This window comes from Glandiceps talaboti, chromosome 2 (genome assembly GCF_964340395.1).
Source record: "Glandiceps talaboti chromosome 2, keGlaTala1.1, whole genome shotgun sequence".
Classification (NCBI taxonomy): Eukaryota; Metazoa; Hemichordata; class Enteropneusta; family Spengelidae; genus Glandiceps; species Glandiceps talaboti.
The window spans coordinates 21,333,751-21,351,033 of NC_135550.1; the positions used below are offsets into that span (position 1 = coordinate 21,333,751).

The following is a 17,283-nucleotide window of genomic DNA, read 5'->3' on the forward strand; positions in this document are numbered from 1 at the left end:
GGGGAAGGGATCTGGTGCAAATGCGATTGCTGAACTTCATTTCACAATTCTAACCATGTTTCGACGGAAAGCTTTCACTCCTTCAATGATAACAACTGTTGTATTTAGCACTGAGATGTTGATAAGTTGATAAAAATTTACTTCTAATGTGAGATATGGTGCTGGGTTTTTGATAGTTTTCTAATGTGTTTACAATCATGTTTTAACATTACAACGATCGTTGTGGTGTGATTACTACTTTTCATCATAGTTTACATCATATACAAACGTTTGATGTCGCACTTGTGGGCACTCGTTTAGGGGGAGGGGGTTTTGACCTGAATGAACGATGTTCGTTCGTTGAGCTTATGCGCTATGCTCGACATTGTGCGTTCGTCCCTAAGATGTGTTGTATCATCCCACCATGCTCTATGAAGGGGTTGATCGATGTGTGAGGGCGCCCTGCCACGGCGTACCTTTCAGACCACTCTGGAAGCATCTCTTTTTGGTATTGTGCATATCAACTCTCATCTACAACACACACACAACAATATTGTACAGTGACACAGATATAAACTTTTTAAAATTATAATTTATTACATGACATCCCACCATCTTGTTATACAAAAGAGTCTCACAACAAACTTTTTTTTTCAACAAATCATCTGTCATTGTATCTCTTTAGAATATTTGGGGAACTACAAAATAACAAAGGAAAATATAGGAACATATTAACTTATTATGGGAATTCTAGGAATACTATGGAATACTTTATTACCGCTCAGAATCTAATTTAGTTCTTTTTACAGGACTACATTTTTCAGCACAAATTTCATTGTCAGCCTTATCATAGGTAGTTAACACTACATAAATGTTATTGACCTTTGACGTAGTTGGGCTGCTTAACTTCTTCTCCATCCTGATGGTACAGTTTGCTGACCACATATGCAAAGTATCGAACACTGTCATTAATTCACACTACACATACACTTAGTTAGATATATGGAAAATAAAGATTTAATGGCAATCACAATATAGTTTTTCTACAAATCGAAAAATTATGATAGGAATTGCAACAATCTACTTCATGTCGACAAACAGAAAGACGTCAGCACGAAAACGCATTCATACCCACAAGTTATTTTTACTAAGTCTGTGAAAAATACAATCCAGTGGTAATAACATATTCCACAGTATACTGGCAGAAACAAAAATTGCTGAAAACAACAGTCAAAACAACTCAGACTCTTTTTTTTGGGTCGATGTTATAAATGACGAAAAACTCTAGACATGAACTATATTATCACCTACAATAGAATTACATACGGAAACTACAGACATATGACAAAAGTTGTCAGAAGACTGTCTCTCAATATAAAACTAGTTTATCTGATTGAGTTATGACGAATACAAAACCCAGAAATTAGAATGTACTACTACAGTTCATTTTATTTTTGATGTAAAAATAACCCAAGCATTAATTTTTACATCAAAAAAGTTCAAGTTCTTCACTATATATCTAAATACTCAACTCAAACTGAAATAGTATTGTGTATAGTTCAGAATATTTACATGGTAATATCAGTAGGTGCTCCGTATAAAGGAAGTCATCTAATTTCTAACTGTATCTGTTGCAGCCACATGCACTGTTTATCACTACACTCTATAGTCTACACCATTACTTTCTTCTACAACAGACTGGTTATAGATGTGTATAACTGCCATCCTACACTCACAGGGGGTTTCCAATTTCTGTACTTACACTACAAAACATGTCATCAGTCAAACAGAATCAATTTGTTTGACTTCACCATTACTTACAATACTTACTTACTATGGAACTACTTCAGTTTCAATCGAATTGAATTTTTCACAATGGTGATAGGATTGCCAGCATTCTGTGCGGGTGACTGGAGATCAGGCAGGTCAGTGCTGGCAAGTCTCTGCAATAATAATATGTATAGGGAACAGTATAAAGGGAAACAAGTTTTAGTTGAAGATGTAGCACTTTAAATTCTCTTTATCTAGTTATTTTAGGTCAAAGTCATAATGTATAGAACAGTAACACTACTTCTAAAAAACATTTTCTCTACAAAATGTACTCCAAAAATATATCCACCAAATACCAAGGCAATCAATCCAATATTTTTGAATTTGTCATTACACAAACACACACATACATGTGCATGCATGCACTCACTCACTCACTCACTCACTCACACACACCCACCCACCCACACACACACACAATGTGCAAGCACTCACACACACACACACACACACAGACGCATGCACAGACGCGCACACACACACACACAATGTGCAAGCACTCACACAGATGCACACACACACACACACACACACACACACACACACACACACACACACACACACACACATCTTACCAGGCCTATTGCACAATTGAACTCTGAGTTCAATTGTGCTAAAATACTAAAGAGTTATTCTATATACATTCTAGGTCCCACCTTTATCTTTTTGTCAGCTGGAGTCAATGGTAAAGACTCGGGTACTTGAACTTCAACCTCTGGACCATTTTTCTGTAAGTAGTCAACACATGTAAATTCATATACTAGCTACCACTAGTGTGTGAACACCTGACAAGTACAATCAAGGGAGCTGATATCAATACAGCTGTACTGCCGTGCCTCTTATTACTATTAGTGTCAGTAATTTACCAGAATGTAGCATGCCTATCACAATGGGCTTGCACAGATGTCATAACAGTCAGCATTCGCAAATTGGAAAATGACGACACTGACTTCGGCCAATAAGTGAAATTCTTGACGAGCTGATAATGTTGCAATTGCTACCATTTTTTATGACTTACTTGACTGGAGAGATCCTCCTCCCTCGATGGACTTGTACTCTCTCGTATCCTCTTTTGGGCTGGATGTGATGATTCAACACTTGGAGAAAGCGGTCTCTTTCTAGGACTGCCTTCACTATCTCTCCTTTGCGGTGTAGTTGTATTGGTCTTGTCGGCTGTAGTCTCACTGGTGACTGCGTCCGGCTTCACATCTCCTTCACTGGTTACAGTGTCTGCTATTGGCTGTGAAATATATAGAGCATCATGGCAGAAAATTTGTTCATGTTATTATAAATGTTTACTTTCATTCACACTGATTTAAGAACACGTTCAGAAATCTCATAATGTCTTCATTAGTTATACTTTGCAGTATAAAAGGTCTGGGCTGAGTGTTTATTATTACTATTTATTTATTTATTTATTTTTTTTTTGGGGGGGGGGGGGAGGTAGGCATTAATCAGGGCATACCCTTGATGTAGTAAAAAGCATGAAGGGAAAAAAGTGTGATTAAAACAAGACAACAGCCAGCCTTAAATACATATGAATATGGTCCCATATATCATTAAGTATATCGAGGTGTTACACCTGGTACCTGCAAGTGTACATATTTGTGCTACATTGCATTTGGGTATTTAGTCATTAAAGTGTAGAACTTGAAGTTGGTATTGTAAGCATATGCCTCTGTAAAATATTGTGTGTGGGTATGTGATCAGTAAACTGTGCATTTATACTAGTAGAAGCTCTCATACTCTGCCAAGCTCAATTTTGCTATGTATGGCATTAAACAGTGCCATTTAGGAGGAAGCAGATCTTTGTGTTTTCTAAATCTTAAATTGCTATGTTTATCAAAAACGTAAAATCACCTATAGCTTTTAGAATCACCATTTTAAAAAATTCATTGGTGCTAACAAACAAGTCTTGTTACCTGGATTGGGGCACTACCATCAATTTTTGCATCATGTCCTATGCTAACATTTGACTCGTCTTTCTTTTCTGTGTTACCATCGGTTTTCTCGCCATCTACATCTTTCTGTTCATTCTCAGTTAGGCTGGCGTCTGTCTTTGTTTCTACCAATTCAATGGTATCATTACTAGATTCGTCAACCATTAATTCAGCCTTCTTAGAACCCTTGTCTGGTGTTTTAATATGAATAGTTGGTGATGTCAATGTAGGGTCTCTGGTTGGTGTGCCACTGCCATCACCAGGTTGAATGGATTTCTTTTTATTACTCTTTAATACAGTTTGAGGTAGGTATTCTCCCAGTTGCTTTCTGAAATATAAAACAATGGAATAGAAATTTAGATTTAAAATGTAGCTGCTGAGTATTTGATATCAAGTGAAGAATCAAGATCATTCATCTACATATATCTAAAGGCGAAGGGCACACCCAAGCAAATTCACATCATACTGTCTTGAAAATTTTACATCTTGAATAGCACCACCTAGTGGCCAAACTAAATAATCTTTCTTTTTTTCCCCATACTAGCGGTTTTACAAATGATATTTATTGAGATATGATGGATTTCTATGAAGACAAACTGACATCCAGTCAGCCAAGTTTCAAATTGGCATCCACTCAGCCAAGTTTCAAAACTGGCCTCCATTCAGCCAAGTTTCAAAACTGGCCTCCATTCAGTCAAGTTTCAAAACTGGCCTCAGTTCTGCGAGTGATTATCATACTTCCATACACACCATCACAATTACCTTTTCTACACAGACTTAACATCATCTTTTTCATATTAATAAATCACATACATGTAGTATGTTGTTGTGTTACTCACTTTCTGACATGCTTTGCCTCAAGCTTCATGCCTTCTTTGTACATTCCAATACTAACTGCTTGTCTATACACAGTGTCTGTGAAGCTCTGAATATCATAAGTCAAATCTACGTTTACATTTTCCAATTTCTCAAATGCAAGACCAATGAACCACATGCAACAAAATTCAGGCCTGCAACAGAAAAACCAAGATGTGATTAGTATAACATATAAATAATATGGGAGAGGGGTCTTTGGGTGGATTAGGTGTATATCTAACAAAACTTTACACACTGTAGCCATACTATGGAAAACTATCATGTCACACATTTCTTGAAATAATAAATGAAAAGACAGCACATCTGTTATTACTCTGGTAATTGAGCCTTCGGTTTGCTAAGATAGGGACAAACTTAAACTATCGTTGCAAAACATTGATACAACAGTGATAAGCTACTGAATGGGCATTTGTTTAATTATAGTCTCACTAGAGTTCCATGAACTTGCAGTGTAGTGATTTGGGACTTCCAACGTTTACCATTTCTTGATCACAGGGTGATTAGAGTCGCAGAGGAACAGAGGAACCACTATCACCCACTTGTGTAATCTACCACTATCTTTAGTAAACTGAAGGCTCAATTACCAGTGTTGTATACACACCAATCAATATTAACATACATGGCTTTGTATTGCAATACAACACACACTTTATGTACTACCATCATTTTCATTTTGTATACAGCAGCTACACAGTACACTGTCCAGTAAAAGTTACTTGGATTAGACTCTTGAGGGTGTTATATCTATATACAGGCTAATCATTGCATGCATTGCAGTGGTGTTCACAGTCTATTACTCAGACTCACCACTTCACTGGTGGCTCCCTCCTTTCAGTTGCCCAAGGAGAGTTTGGGAAGATCATTCAAACTGCCACTGAGCACGGATGGTTTCTCAAAGGATGAAAGTGATTCCCTAATTTTCATTTTCACCAACTAAGTACACACAGAAACCATGCAATGAAATTCTTGAAAACTGTTATGTTTGATTTAACTACAAAACAAATGCATATTAGCAGTTTTCAGAGTTGTCGAGTTTTACAATAAAAGCTTATGATTCAATCCAAGGTTCTTGGTTTCTCAGTGTCGCCAAAAGAAAATGTTGATGAACAACATTTTCTATACATCTACAGAATATTGCTTTCTCACCCACATTTTAGTCCTAATTTGACCTGATATGACAAAGGGTTATGCATTACTTGAGATACTTTATGTTATTCACTTACTTTTGTTCATCAGATTTCTCTGACTTGTCTGACTTCATGGGTGTAAAGGCCTCTGGGTTGACATGTGCAAGCTTGATGTAAGCATTTCTCTCCAAATTTCCTGTCAGGATTCGAATCTTGGATTCCACAAGTCCTATCCTGCAAAGTTTAAAACCGACAGACTAGATCAGTTTCAATACATGTATCTTCATGTTCAATCTGCCTATTCTGAACAGAAAGTGTAGCTTACAACAAAGTAGGTGTGGACGCTTGAATTGAGACTCATTCAGATTTTTATGGGTGGGCCATGCTTGCAATATCATGACCAATGGGGCCATCACAGAGGGTGTGTAAGACTCGATGCTCTTGTGCATACTCAAACACAGAATACAACGTTGTACACATATGGAAAGAAATATATTTTACTGTTACATAGATTATGGACTTACCATTCTAACTGGTGTTCTTCTGTGGTGGCACTGGCACTCAAAACAATATAATGTCTGAAATAAGAATGAATTCACTTGATATTACCCTCAATATATCATAGTGTGTTTCAGGACTGGAAGCTGTGATAAAGATGATACAGAACTCAACTTGAACAAAATTATTTCCTTCCTCTCTAGTTTAGCTATACATGTTTTACTTAAATTACCTATGCCAATTTGACTATGTGAAATTATCCATTCAATGAGGTTGTCATGCATCCCTCAAGGATACCACCAATGTTATCTAAGTATCTAAGTCTCCAAGTAAAAATGATAACAGCAGATGTTGTAGAGGCAATGGAGCTGAGGCACAGACATTGCCTTTGAGCTTTGTGTTCCTATGGGTACATATGATAGTCACTAACTTACTAAAACGTAAAATAGATTTCCACAAGAATGGGCATTTGATTGCTTATTTCACTACCAAGGACTGCCTTCAGTTACTGCTATTCTGGATTGACAACTACTTACTTGTATTTCTGGAAGAAGTTTGTTGGTTCAAATAACTTAGACCAGTCAGCTTTCATTAAATGGATTTCTTCTGTTACTGCCAGACCTGCAATGTATAACAATACATGTATTTCAAAATAAACAGGTTCACTGGTTTCAAATATGAAATATCACACTGACACTGGGGTTTATCAAAGGATACTCACTAACACTAGTATCAATGAAGTCTCCTAGATATAAGAGGCATGTTGATATGATAGGCAGGGAAATGAGCAAATATTCACATAGGATGGAAGAGACTCAAGTTGTACCAGAGACAAACATGCATGGTACTTTGCGATGTAGTGTGCGAGTACAATCAAACTAAGTGATTTGAACCTACCTTGTTTGAATTCTTCTACTAAGACAGCTTTTGTTGATAATGTCACATTGTAGGTGGAGTTTTGATGGGGATATGCTGGTGTTATTATTGGCATCAGATGAAAACGGTCTGTAGGATTAGTCTGTTTAACAAACAAAACAATTTCAACACTAGCACACAACTGACTAATTCATTCATATGGCTAGTATGGCATACCGATTTTCATAAAACGCTCTCATTTTCATACCCTATGTACACACATTTGCATGGTCATGAAAGATCCAGTAACTCTTACTGCAGATAGGAATGTGTCCTGAAACTACTCTACTTTATAATAGGACATATATAAAGAAGGTCTTCTGAAACCATCTTGATTAAGGACACCCAGCGGTCGACCAGAACCATTCTGAACTTGTTCTGTGTTAAGCATGCATGACTACATTGCATCTACTGTCATATCAGTAAACGCCCGACCCTGATCTGAGGCAGGGGCTATCTGAGATAGGATACATAAACAGGTCTCACCCTAGGATCCCAAACAGGCATATTCAATTTATTTTCACCAGGCTGCTTCAGGAGAACTGGTCTTGGCCACTCCCTAGAAATGAAGCATTACATGAATGATATCAAAATCTTGATAACTTTATCATAGGATCTTGTACACAGGTTTTACATCCTACTTCTGACTTATCATGAAGTTTTCTACTTTTTCAAGGGATATAATATTTGCAGAATATATCGATCACAGTTATGACACACTTGTGGCATACAGACTTCAGACTTTCTATTTTATGTATGTATGTTATAGACCAGGTGATGCTCTGTTACATGTCAAAAGCTATTCTGAGTTCTTATGATCTCGAGTTTTGTTGAGAGTCTAGTTTCCAACTGAGTTTAATGTTGTGTGTGTGTGTGTGTGTGTGTGTGTGTGTGTGTGAGCGTGTGTGTGTGCGTGTGTGTGAGCGTGTGTGTGTGTGTGTATTAATGTAGACATCTCTTCACCAGTGTCATTTGTCATACTGTTGTTATATAACACTTACCATCTTGAAAATACTAGGAAAAACTTATGTATAATGGTAGAAGCAGCTGCTTTAGGATAGAGCTGACACGTTCTAGCTACTAGCATGGCCCAGGAAACACCACCCAGAAAACCTAATACATTGGAATAAATGCCATGCTCTGCAACAAAAATACAATATAGAAATTCATGCTCAAAATCATCATAGTTGATGTAAACAGATATTCAGATATTGAAATTTATCAATATGGTTTCAATGTGTCATTGTTGATCTTGGTAACAGGTATTTATGGTGAAATATTGAACATTTACTGTGTAGGACCAATACGGGTACACGTCTGACAGAGCATCATGCCCCTTCTATTATAAGAATGATGTTTGTGATATCAATATTGGTAAACTGGTCATCATGGAATTTCAATAAAATCAATCCCTCAATCAAAAACAATATATAAAGCACTTAAATCAAGCACATAGTAACGTTCAAAGGTGCTGAACAAAGTAAATCTAGTTGCCGTAATTAAATGCCCTTTGAAAAAAATGAGACTTAAGGTCTTTCCTGGAGTTATCAAGAATGGGTGACTGATGTAGAATTTCCATTAAATTCCAAGTGACAAATCTACAAATACTGTGTTTTGTTTACAACAGTTTCTTCTACAAATGATTCTAGTTGTTAATGGCAAAGAGTGGGTGAAATGACAAGTTCTACTTACTTTTAGCCCATATCTTAATGCCCCTGAGTGCCAGTCTAAAACTGTCTTTGTTGGGAACCAAGTTCAAAATTTCATCAGTGACTCTACAGCCTGTAAAATGGACAATGAGTATACAATATATATTACATGTAGTAAGTACCGGTAATCTGTACAAGGAGACAGTTCTTGTTACACAAATATTACTCTATATTCATTTTCATATCTGACAATCTTTGTGAAACAAGTGACATTACCTATTCCACACCCAAAAAGTTTGTGAGAAATACCAATTGAGATTATAATATATTGTATGCCAATATCAAGCACGTTTTGTATACAGCATTTACACATATACTATTTTCAGAGACTGCCAAGCGGCAGCCTATAGACCTTTTGGTGAAAAGCTGACTTAACATTGTGACTGCCTATAGACCTTTTGGTGAAAACCTGACTTAACATCGAGACTGCCTATAGACCTTTTAGTGAAACTCAAGACTTAACATCAAGACTGCCTGTAGACCTTTTGGTGAAACTCAAGACTTAACATCAAGACTGCCTATAGACCTTTTAGTGAAACTCAAGACTTAACATCAAGACTGCCTATAGACCTTTGGCGAAACTCCAAGACTTACCATTGAGACTGTCAACGGAAATTTTGGAGAAACTCAAGACTTACCATTGAGAGTGCCTACAGACCTTTTGGTGAAACTCGAGACTTACCATTGAGACTGCGTATACATCTTTGATCCAGGTTTTTGAGGAGGTTATCATCTGATAAGTCTTGGTCTTCTGGTATCTGGGCAAGTGCCAATCTGGCAAATGTCATATCAATCTGCCAAACAGAAATTGAGCAGAATTTAATGCAAGTACCAAACCTGTAAATGTTATATCAACCTGAGTGGAAGCGTGATGTGTAAATAATACATGTAGTTGTAAAATGCCATGATACTTTTAAAGCTGTGGATTTAGAGTTATCACAAAAATTTGATTTCATTTATTCAATACTTAACAATGATAAATCACTCACCTCTATACCATCAAATACCATCTTTATAACAGGAACAAATGCTTCTTCTACTGCCTGCAAGTAACAAAATGTAAAACTGACTGCTTTAATTAAACATATCAACTACTGCTGATATCCTGGTATACATCTTATCATTAGAGTATCTGTGATAATTGTTGCTTATTCCAAGCATATGCCAAGTTGTGCACGTTCAAATCCAGGGCATGAGAATTATTTTCTGGTCGTACTTAGGATTTACTGATACTTTCCTTTAATGCATGACAAGGACCTTAAGTACCTTATATTTTCCTACTATAATGACAAGGACCCCTAAGCACCTCATAAATGTTGAGACAATGACACAGATTTCATCATTTCATTACATATTAATATTGGGCATTTTGTATTGAAATGAACTTTCCTGAGCTTTATCACATTTCTGAAGTTTTTAAGTTCAATGAGTGAAGTAGAACTAGAAAATGCTGGTTAAATTCTTTTGATTAAATGTCTGCTGGGTTATACCCTAAATCACCAAATGCTATATACAAATCTACAAAAAGAGAGCCCTACCAACACATATGGTACAATCATCACAAACGGCTAATAAAATTTGGGGAATGTTGTCAATTAGTGTTTGCCATACTTCAATTCTAATATGAACCAGTAGAATGGGTTTATTTGGTACGAAGTGTGAATAAATTGGAATTTCTGAGGTACAAGTCTAAAATGTTATGAGTGGTACTACAAGTCTAATTTATTATGAGAGGTACACTGTAACTTACCCTGAGGTCTTTTGCTTCTGGTTGTTGTTTCAACAAATCCAAAAATGATGAAAAGAAGTCAGTGCGATCTACATGACGAGGTGCTACACATAATGTATCTATATCACCACCTGTGGACAGAATATAATATTTTGATTTTCAGACTTAGAAATACCAGACAAATCATCTCTGTTAGTATTACTTCCTTTTTTGTCAATGTTCAACTGTATAGTATGTACTGGTAGGTACTTCTGTACATGTATGTACAGAATTGTTTGGGATGTTAACTGTTTTTACAGCATCAGTTATTATCAAAATTTGATATGTTCATGCACAATGATCGTCCCACTGCATATAATACCTGAAAAGAACTAACATCTCTTCATTTTCAAATTTCAGTATTGCCTGCATTGAAAGGAATCTAATAATGACATTCACACTGAACCAAAGGGGGGGGGGGGGGGGGGGGGTCTACTGAAGTAGAGGGGCAGTGCACCCCTTACAAACCTCTTGGGGGGGGGGGGGCAAGTTACTATCAATAGTATCATCCATGCCATATCCTTCAGAATATTGAACAGAACTTTTAGTATATGTTTTGCTGTCCACTGAACAAGAAATATAAAAGAAAAGTTACCTTTAGTATGAACCCCGAGTCTGTAGGAACCAAATGTGTAGATTTTGCCCCCAACAGTTTCGGCAATATTTGGTGGCATGTTTTTCGATAAACTCATACTTTTGATCCATTCTGTCACAAGTTTGTTCAACTTGGCCAACACAACCATTCTAATAATTGTTAGGGGAAAAAAAAATTAAAGTGGAAATGGTCATAAAAACTTTATCAACAAGACTTTTTGATGACTTATCTTGCATATCAAGAGCAGGTTTTTTGAAAGGTATAATATTACTGAGCAACTCAGTGTGAATGAAGTAGCATGCGCCTGTCAATGTATGATGGATTACTAGTGACATGCACTGTTGTTAACTTTGCTAGCATGTGGTTGAGCTACATTTTTGCTAGATTACATCAATTCCACTAGAGATCTTAGGATCATTTAAAAGCCAATGTATACCCACTAGCAGGGCTGTTTTGTTTGCTTAGAAGTCTTAGTGAGCTACCAATTTCAGAAATGGGTAGCCCATGGATGGTGACCAATAGTCCTATATTCCTGAACTGAAAACAGAGTTCCTTTATTGGAAATATGAGTTATAAAAATACTTTTGTCTGTAAATCCTCCATCCTTTAAATCATCACATAATCAGTGATAGCCTGAGCTACCAGTTGCAATTATGGTAGCCCCATGACATGAACTGGTAGTCTGTGGACACCTGACTACTGTTAATTCCAATCACTGTCTAGACTGTTCCACCACAGACCCTTCAGTACTGCCACATACACTGAATGAAATAGTGTTAAACCACACAATCGCCATCACACCTGTCATGACCCAAATCTGTTGACAATAGATAACATCACAATATGCCATGTGTTTTATCTTTGTGGTTCTCATACACCTTATCAGTGTCACTGTTACCAGTCTTTTGTGTGTATATGATGTGTGGGCGATACTTCCATGACTTTACTTACCGATGATTAAGTTCTGCATTTGTTTCAAAAACATCAAACGGTATGAGTGCTTCTGCAAGTTTCTTAGTCAATTCTATATCAGCTTGCTTGGGATCAGCCAAGCTGATGGGTGAAGTGATACCATATGTCAACGGGGAAGAATCCATACTGGAAGGTAATACGCAGAAAAAAAAGAAGAAGCCACTTTAAGACTAACACAGAACAATGAACATCTAAGCTTTGTATGCGTATATGTGTACTTTATATTCAAAAACACGATGAAACTACCTCACAGCCAACTACCTGGCTACCACACTCACATTCTGATATAAATAAACAATATTAACTTTGAACTACTAGTCGCCGCAAGCGTTCCACTTCTAGTAGGCTCATCTCTAAGTTTTCAATTTTACCCAGTAATTTACCCCAACAACAATATTCATACGATAATATTTCATTTAAGTTCAAGAGTCGCAGTTTAGCGCCCTTTTTATTTTCCTGCCATATTTCTACTACCACGAATAAGACAATGCATCCAAGTTGGCGGTGTGGCCCGTAATGTAAATGGTCACATTTACAACGAAATGCTCGCAACTGCACTCACTTTCGATAGCCTAAGTTGACTTGTCAACTGAATTTAGAAATGCTACCCTCAGTACATTAAATTTGGGATTGCATTATCTGCGAGGCCAGTATCAGTGTATGTAATTCAAAATGCAAAACAAAGTAAATCGAGTGCTTGGGATTCATTTCCGGTAATCATGGCTATGGCATGATTTCCGCCAACACCGCATCATACTATAATATTTTGTATGGCATACCTGGTGCATTTATCCCTGTTCACATAATAAACCTTTCCAGTCCATAGCTTTGTGATAATTGGCAAAAAGCAGCTTTGTTTTAAGCCATAATCACGCTGTCAGGATAAACAGAACAATGGCGGAACCATACCAAGGTCGTTCATATTTCCCAGGATGCACCCGGACAGTTTGAAGAAAATGTTTGTCACATGGTGGCGCTGCATATCATGCAAGTACAGCGAAGCCCAGGCTGAGCGAAGGCAGCGAAGCTTGTTTTGTTACAATGCAATGCAATGTAATGTAATGTAATGTAATGTATTTGAAAAAATATGACGACGGATCACATAACCGAGTGTCACATATTTATATAGTTATCATCTATTAGTTCTTTCTTTCTTTCTTTCTTTCTTTCTTTCTTTCTTTCTTTCTTTCTTTCTTTCTTTCTTTCTTTCTTTCTTTCTTTCTTTCTTTCTTTCTTTCTTTCTTTCTTTCTTTCTTTCGTTCGTTCGTTCGTTCGTTCGTTCATTCATTCATTCATTCATTCATTCATTCATTCATTCATTCTTTACTTATTTATATGTTTATTTATTTATTTTTATTTATTTTATCAATATGTTTAGTTGAATAATATCTATCTATTTATCTCTCTCATTTTCCAGTATTGTACAAAAACTATCTGCTAAATATAACCTCAATCAAATAACAGTTTAATGAAGTCGACGGGGGAGGGGGGACGCCGTGGGTAATGGTCAGACTCCGTCCAAAACTCTAAACCCAAAGTGTTGTACCACATCTCACGAAAAAGGATACCCTTGTATATTCTGGCATTGTCATTAATTTCTTGTTACGTTTGTTATCTAATAGTTTAGCGTTTGTAACCCTGCCTACCATGAAAGTCAAATATGTTCACATTACTTTATAATCGTGGTGAAGAGCTCACATTTGATTTCTAACCACCCTATGGAAACTATATTTATTTTTATGTATGAAAGGTATACCCTTTCTCAAAATCTGACAGCCGCGCGTAAAAAGGATCCCTCCATGCTCAGCAAACCCTCCATGCCCAGCCGTTTATGGTAGTTCCCCTCGGCCAGCCCTCTCCCTGGAGTTGATCGAATACCTAGTATCCCACCGCGTTATAAATTGGAATTATATCAAACTAATAATGTCACTTATGTACTTTCAAATGTGTTAGAAGTCATAAAAATGAAGCAATACTTAGACCATGTTTTACTGCAGTGTATAATACCTTAAACAGGTACGTATGTGTACGTAGCATTATTAGAAATTAGTTTATACCTTACCTTCTGTCAGATCAACATTTGCTACATTTGCAAAGATTTCTTTTGATAGAAAGAGTTGTATTAACTGCATGCAGTTAGTCTTCCATGGATTTATGCTGTGTACTGAGATACCCTCAGTAAAATACACGTTCCATAGATTCAAGTGGGGGGGGGGGGTGTCGTGTGTGTGTGTGTGGGGGGGGGGGGGGTTCGTGTCAGTTTGAGAAAATCCAAACTCCAAAACACTGGCCCCACAGTCATCTAAACATGACCGGCGCGGCCCCTAAGTAACATATCTAGATATAGACCTTTGATTATTTTGTCGACTTCACTTTGTAAAGGATTATTCTGATCCATGGATTTCTGCTAAGACCAAATAGAAAATTAATGAAGAAAAATTAACAAGATCTTATAATACTGGCACATGTTTCCGGGAACAATAAATTTCAAAATTTTATTGTATTCAGACTTTCATAAAAAATAGTGATGGGTATAGAAAGAAAAACATATCTAGTATACCCCCATGAGTATCTGTTTATTTGCTGGTTTATTTGATTAGTTTATTTGTCCCTATACGTGTCGTTCGTTTGTTTGTTCATTTGTCATTTATTTGATAGTTTATTTATTTATTTATTTATTTGTTTGTTTGTTTTGTTTTGTTTGGTCCCCTGTGAGTGTACGACCCATGCAATATGCTTATTCTCCAGACTATCCTAAAGATGGCGCTGTTTACATCAAGTCGCCAGATCAGACCGACCAAACATCTTGCATGTGCGCACGTGCGCATGGTTGTCTCATCAAATCGCTCGCTCGGATCGCTCGTTAACCGAGTCTCATCAAATAGCCAATCATGTCTGTCTTTGTGGTGGCTGAAGGAAGTCTTGACAAATGGTCAGTTCTGGTAAGTACGCTTGGGGTTATTGAAATTTATATAATAGGGAATACAGCTGATCCACGATAGTCAAAAGTCTCGAAATTCCAAATTTGACGTCAATTTCGTTGTTGTGTTTGTACCTTTATCCCATTTTATCTCTCTATCTATCTGACTATCTGTGTCCGTTTTCCGTGGGTCCACACACTTGAAATAGTTGAGTACTGAAATGAACTTGTGTAAGACAAAATCAAGATAGAAAGTAGCGTATGGGTAAACCATTTGGTATCTGCGGGCCCCATAATCAGATTTTTTCAGTCATCATGACAGCAAAGTAAAAAGATTTTGTTTGTCAATATGATAGAAAGCAAACTTCGGTATGGTAGAAATTCCTACACAGCACAGAGGTAGCGACCGGCCGTCAAAAGGTAATCATAAAGAGGGCGCTGTTTAGATCAAGTAGCCCGACCACCAGCCTGCCCGACCACAGGGGTTCAGGCCCTGGGTCCAACATAGTTAGTTATATTTACGAAGAACAATTAACAAACAAAAAACTACAATAAAAACATAAAAACTGACAAATATGAATGATAGAGTAATTACATATCAATCAAATGATCCGGTAATAAAAGATATATTAATGTTTCTATGCAACAAGAAGTACAAAATTATTGTATGTTGTGAAATGATAGGAACTATATATAAACATAAGTCTAATAATAATTTACAAGACAAATACATAAGTAGGCGTGAAATTCAGATCATCATCATCCATCCATCCATTCATCCATACATCCACTCACCCACTCGTCCATCCATCAATCCACCCACCCATCCACACACACACACCCACACACCCACCCATCCATCCATCCACCCATCCATCCATCCATCCACTCACTCACCCACCTATACAAGCACAATAATAAGATAACAAAACAACAACCACGGTAGCATATGGTAAATTGGACGATACATATGCATGTATGTAAAGTTATGTATTTATTATTTCCAATGGGAAGTTACATTGATCAGAAGGTTGGAAGGGATGAAGTAAAAATAAACACAAACGTAATAGAGTATAATAATATCAAATAGTAATTTCTATACATATATTATATCTATTAAGACAGCAAATCAGAGATAACTTCAATGACTATACTTCCAAGATGACAGCTAGTATAACGTATACAAATATGTATTCTTGGGCATCAACTGATCTTAGTTTTAAATACAGTAATAGATATGTACTCAATAACAGACTTCCTTGTTTAACTCATATACTACAAATCTCAATTGCTACTATACTACTGTAGTTGGTAAATGTATTTAAGTCACATGGCATACACACTAATGAGCATGATGTATAACGACTAAAAAGCAAGTAAGCTATTTTACTGACTTCAAATTTTTAAAAACGTTGGGCGTCATCCCATCAGTCTAAATTGTCATTTTCTGTAATGTATTGATATAATTCTAAACTATAACTTCTAAATATGCGTTTATTGTGAGTTAATTCACATTGTCAATCAACAGATTACAAAGGTAGACCTTGAAATAATGATCGTGAAACCATCTACTTGTTTACTCTTCAAATGTTTCAATATGGAAAGTTATTTCAGTTTAACACGGATTATATAAAAATGAACATGTACACAGAACAATGTAAAAGTGAATACATATTATGTAATAAATATATTGAAATTATTTACATTGTAAATGTTTCTGAACTGCCACTTAAAATAAGTTAAGTAAATTAAAGGAGTTATCTTGATTAAAAGTAATTATTGATACAGGTTCGGTTTTCAAATTGAAACAAAGAGGAAGTGAGCTCGAGTTGTTCATGAAATACATGTATTCGTCATCATAAACGTAGAATATTTCCATTGTCACTCCAGGATCCCTCATTCACATTGCTGTGGCTGTTGCTATAATGTGCAAGAAGAGAAAACATTTTAATATTTAATATGTAAGTGGTTACAACAGACTTAAACTCTAAGTGACTTACTTTTACATGTAAAATTGATATCGATTGCATTTACTACTTTTACGTTTCCTTCTGGAATTCAGACATGGAGTGTAGTCTCTCTGTCTGTCTGTCTGTCTGTCCGTCCGTCCGTCCGTCCGTCCGTCCGTCCGTCCGTCCGTCTGTCTGTCTGTCT

The 17,283-nt window shown here is 36.5% G+C and overlaps 2 protein-coding genes across 2 annotated transcripts in view; both read right to left on the reverse strand.

Annotated features, from left to right (window-relative positions):
* Positions 1-551: 551 nt before the first annotated feature.
* On the reverse strand, positions 552-13,130 carry LOC144447461 (poly(A) polymerase beta-like). The gene is made up of 18 exons (XM_078137496.1): positions 12,989-13,130; positions 12,189-12,335; positions 11,238-11,386; positions 10,625-10,734; positions 9,864-9,917; positions 9,557-9,668; positions 8,858-8,947; positions 8,167-8,305; positions 7,652-7,724; positions 7,148-7,268; positions 6,787-6,871; positions 6,277-6,330; positions 5,849-5,986; positions 4,589-4,759; positions 3,732-4,077; positions 2,828-3,049; positions 2,466-2,537; positions 552-1,922 (listed from the first exon to the last, which is right to left on the reverse strand). Exons 2-18 carry the CDS (start codon positions 12,332-12,334, stop codon positions 1,821-1,823), a joined length of 2,184 nt encoding a protein of 727 aa, XP_077993622.1. The 5' UTR covers position 12,335; positions 12,989-13,130; the 3' UTR covers positions 552-1,820.
* A 3,899-nt stretch (positions 13,131-17,029) lies between these two features.
* The window catches only part of LOC144445473 (adhesion G-protein coupled receptor D1-like), a 49,529-nt gene continuing 49,275 nt past the window's right edge, over positions 17,030-17,283 (reverse strand). Inside the window, exon 26 of the mRNA XM_078135040.1 lies at positions 17,030-17,049. Within this exon, the coding sequence (XP_077991166.1) occupies positions 17,030-17,049 (20 nt within the window). The remainder of the gene's footprint in view (positions 17,050-17,283) is intronic.

Coding starts and splice junctions, on each gene's coding strand:
- LOC144447461 (XM_078137496.1), bottom strand. CDS start 12,334: ATGGATTCTTCCCCGTTGACATATGGTATCACTTCACCCATCAGCTTG. Junction 6,331..6,786: donor AACTTCTTCCAGAAATACAA/GTAAGTAGTTGT, acceptor TTCTTATTTCAG/ACATTATATTGTTTTGAGTG. Junction 3,050..3,731: donor ATGGTAGTGCCCCAATCCAG/GTAACAAGACTT, acceptor TATATTTCACAG/CCAATAGCAGACACTGTAAC.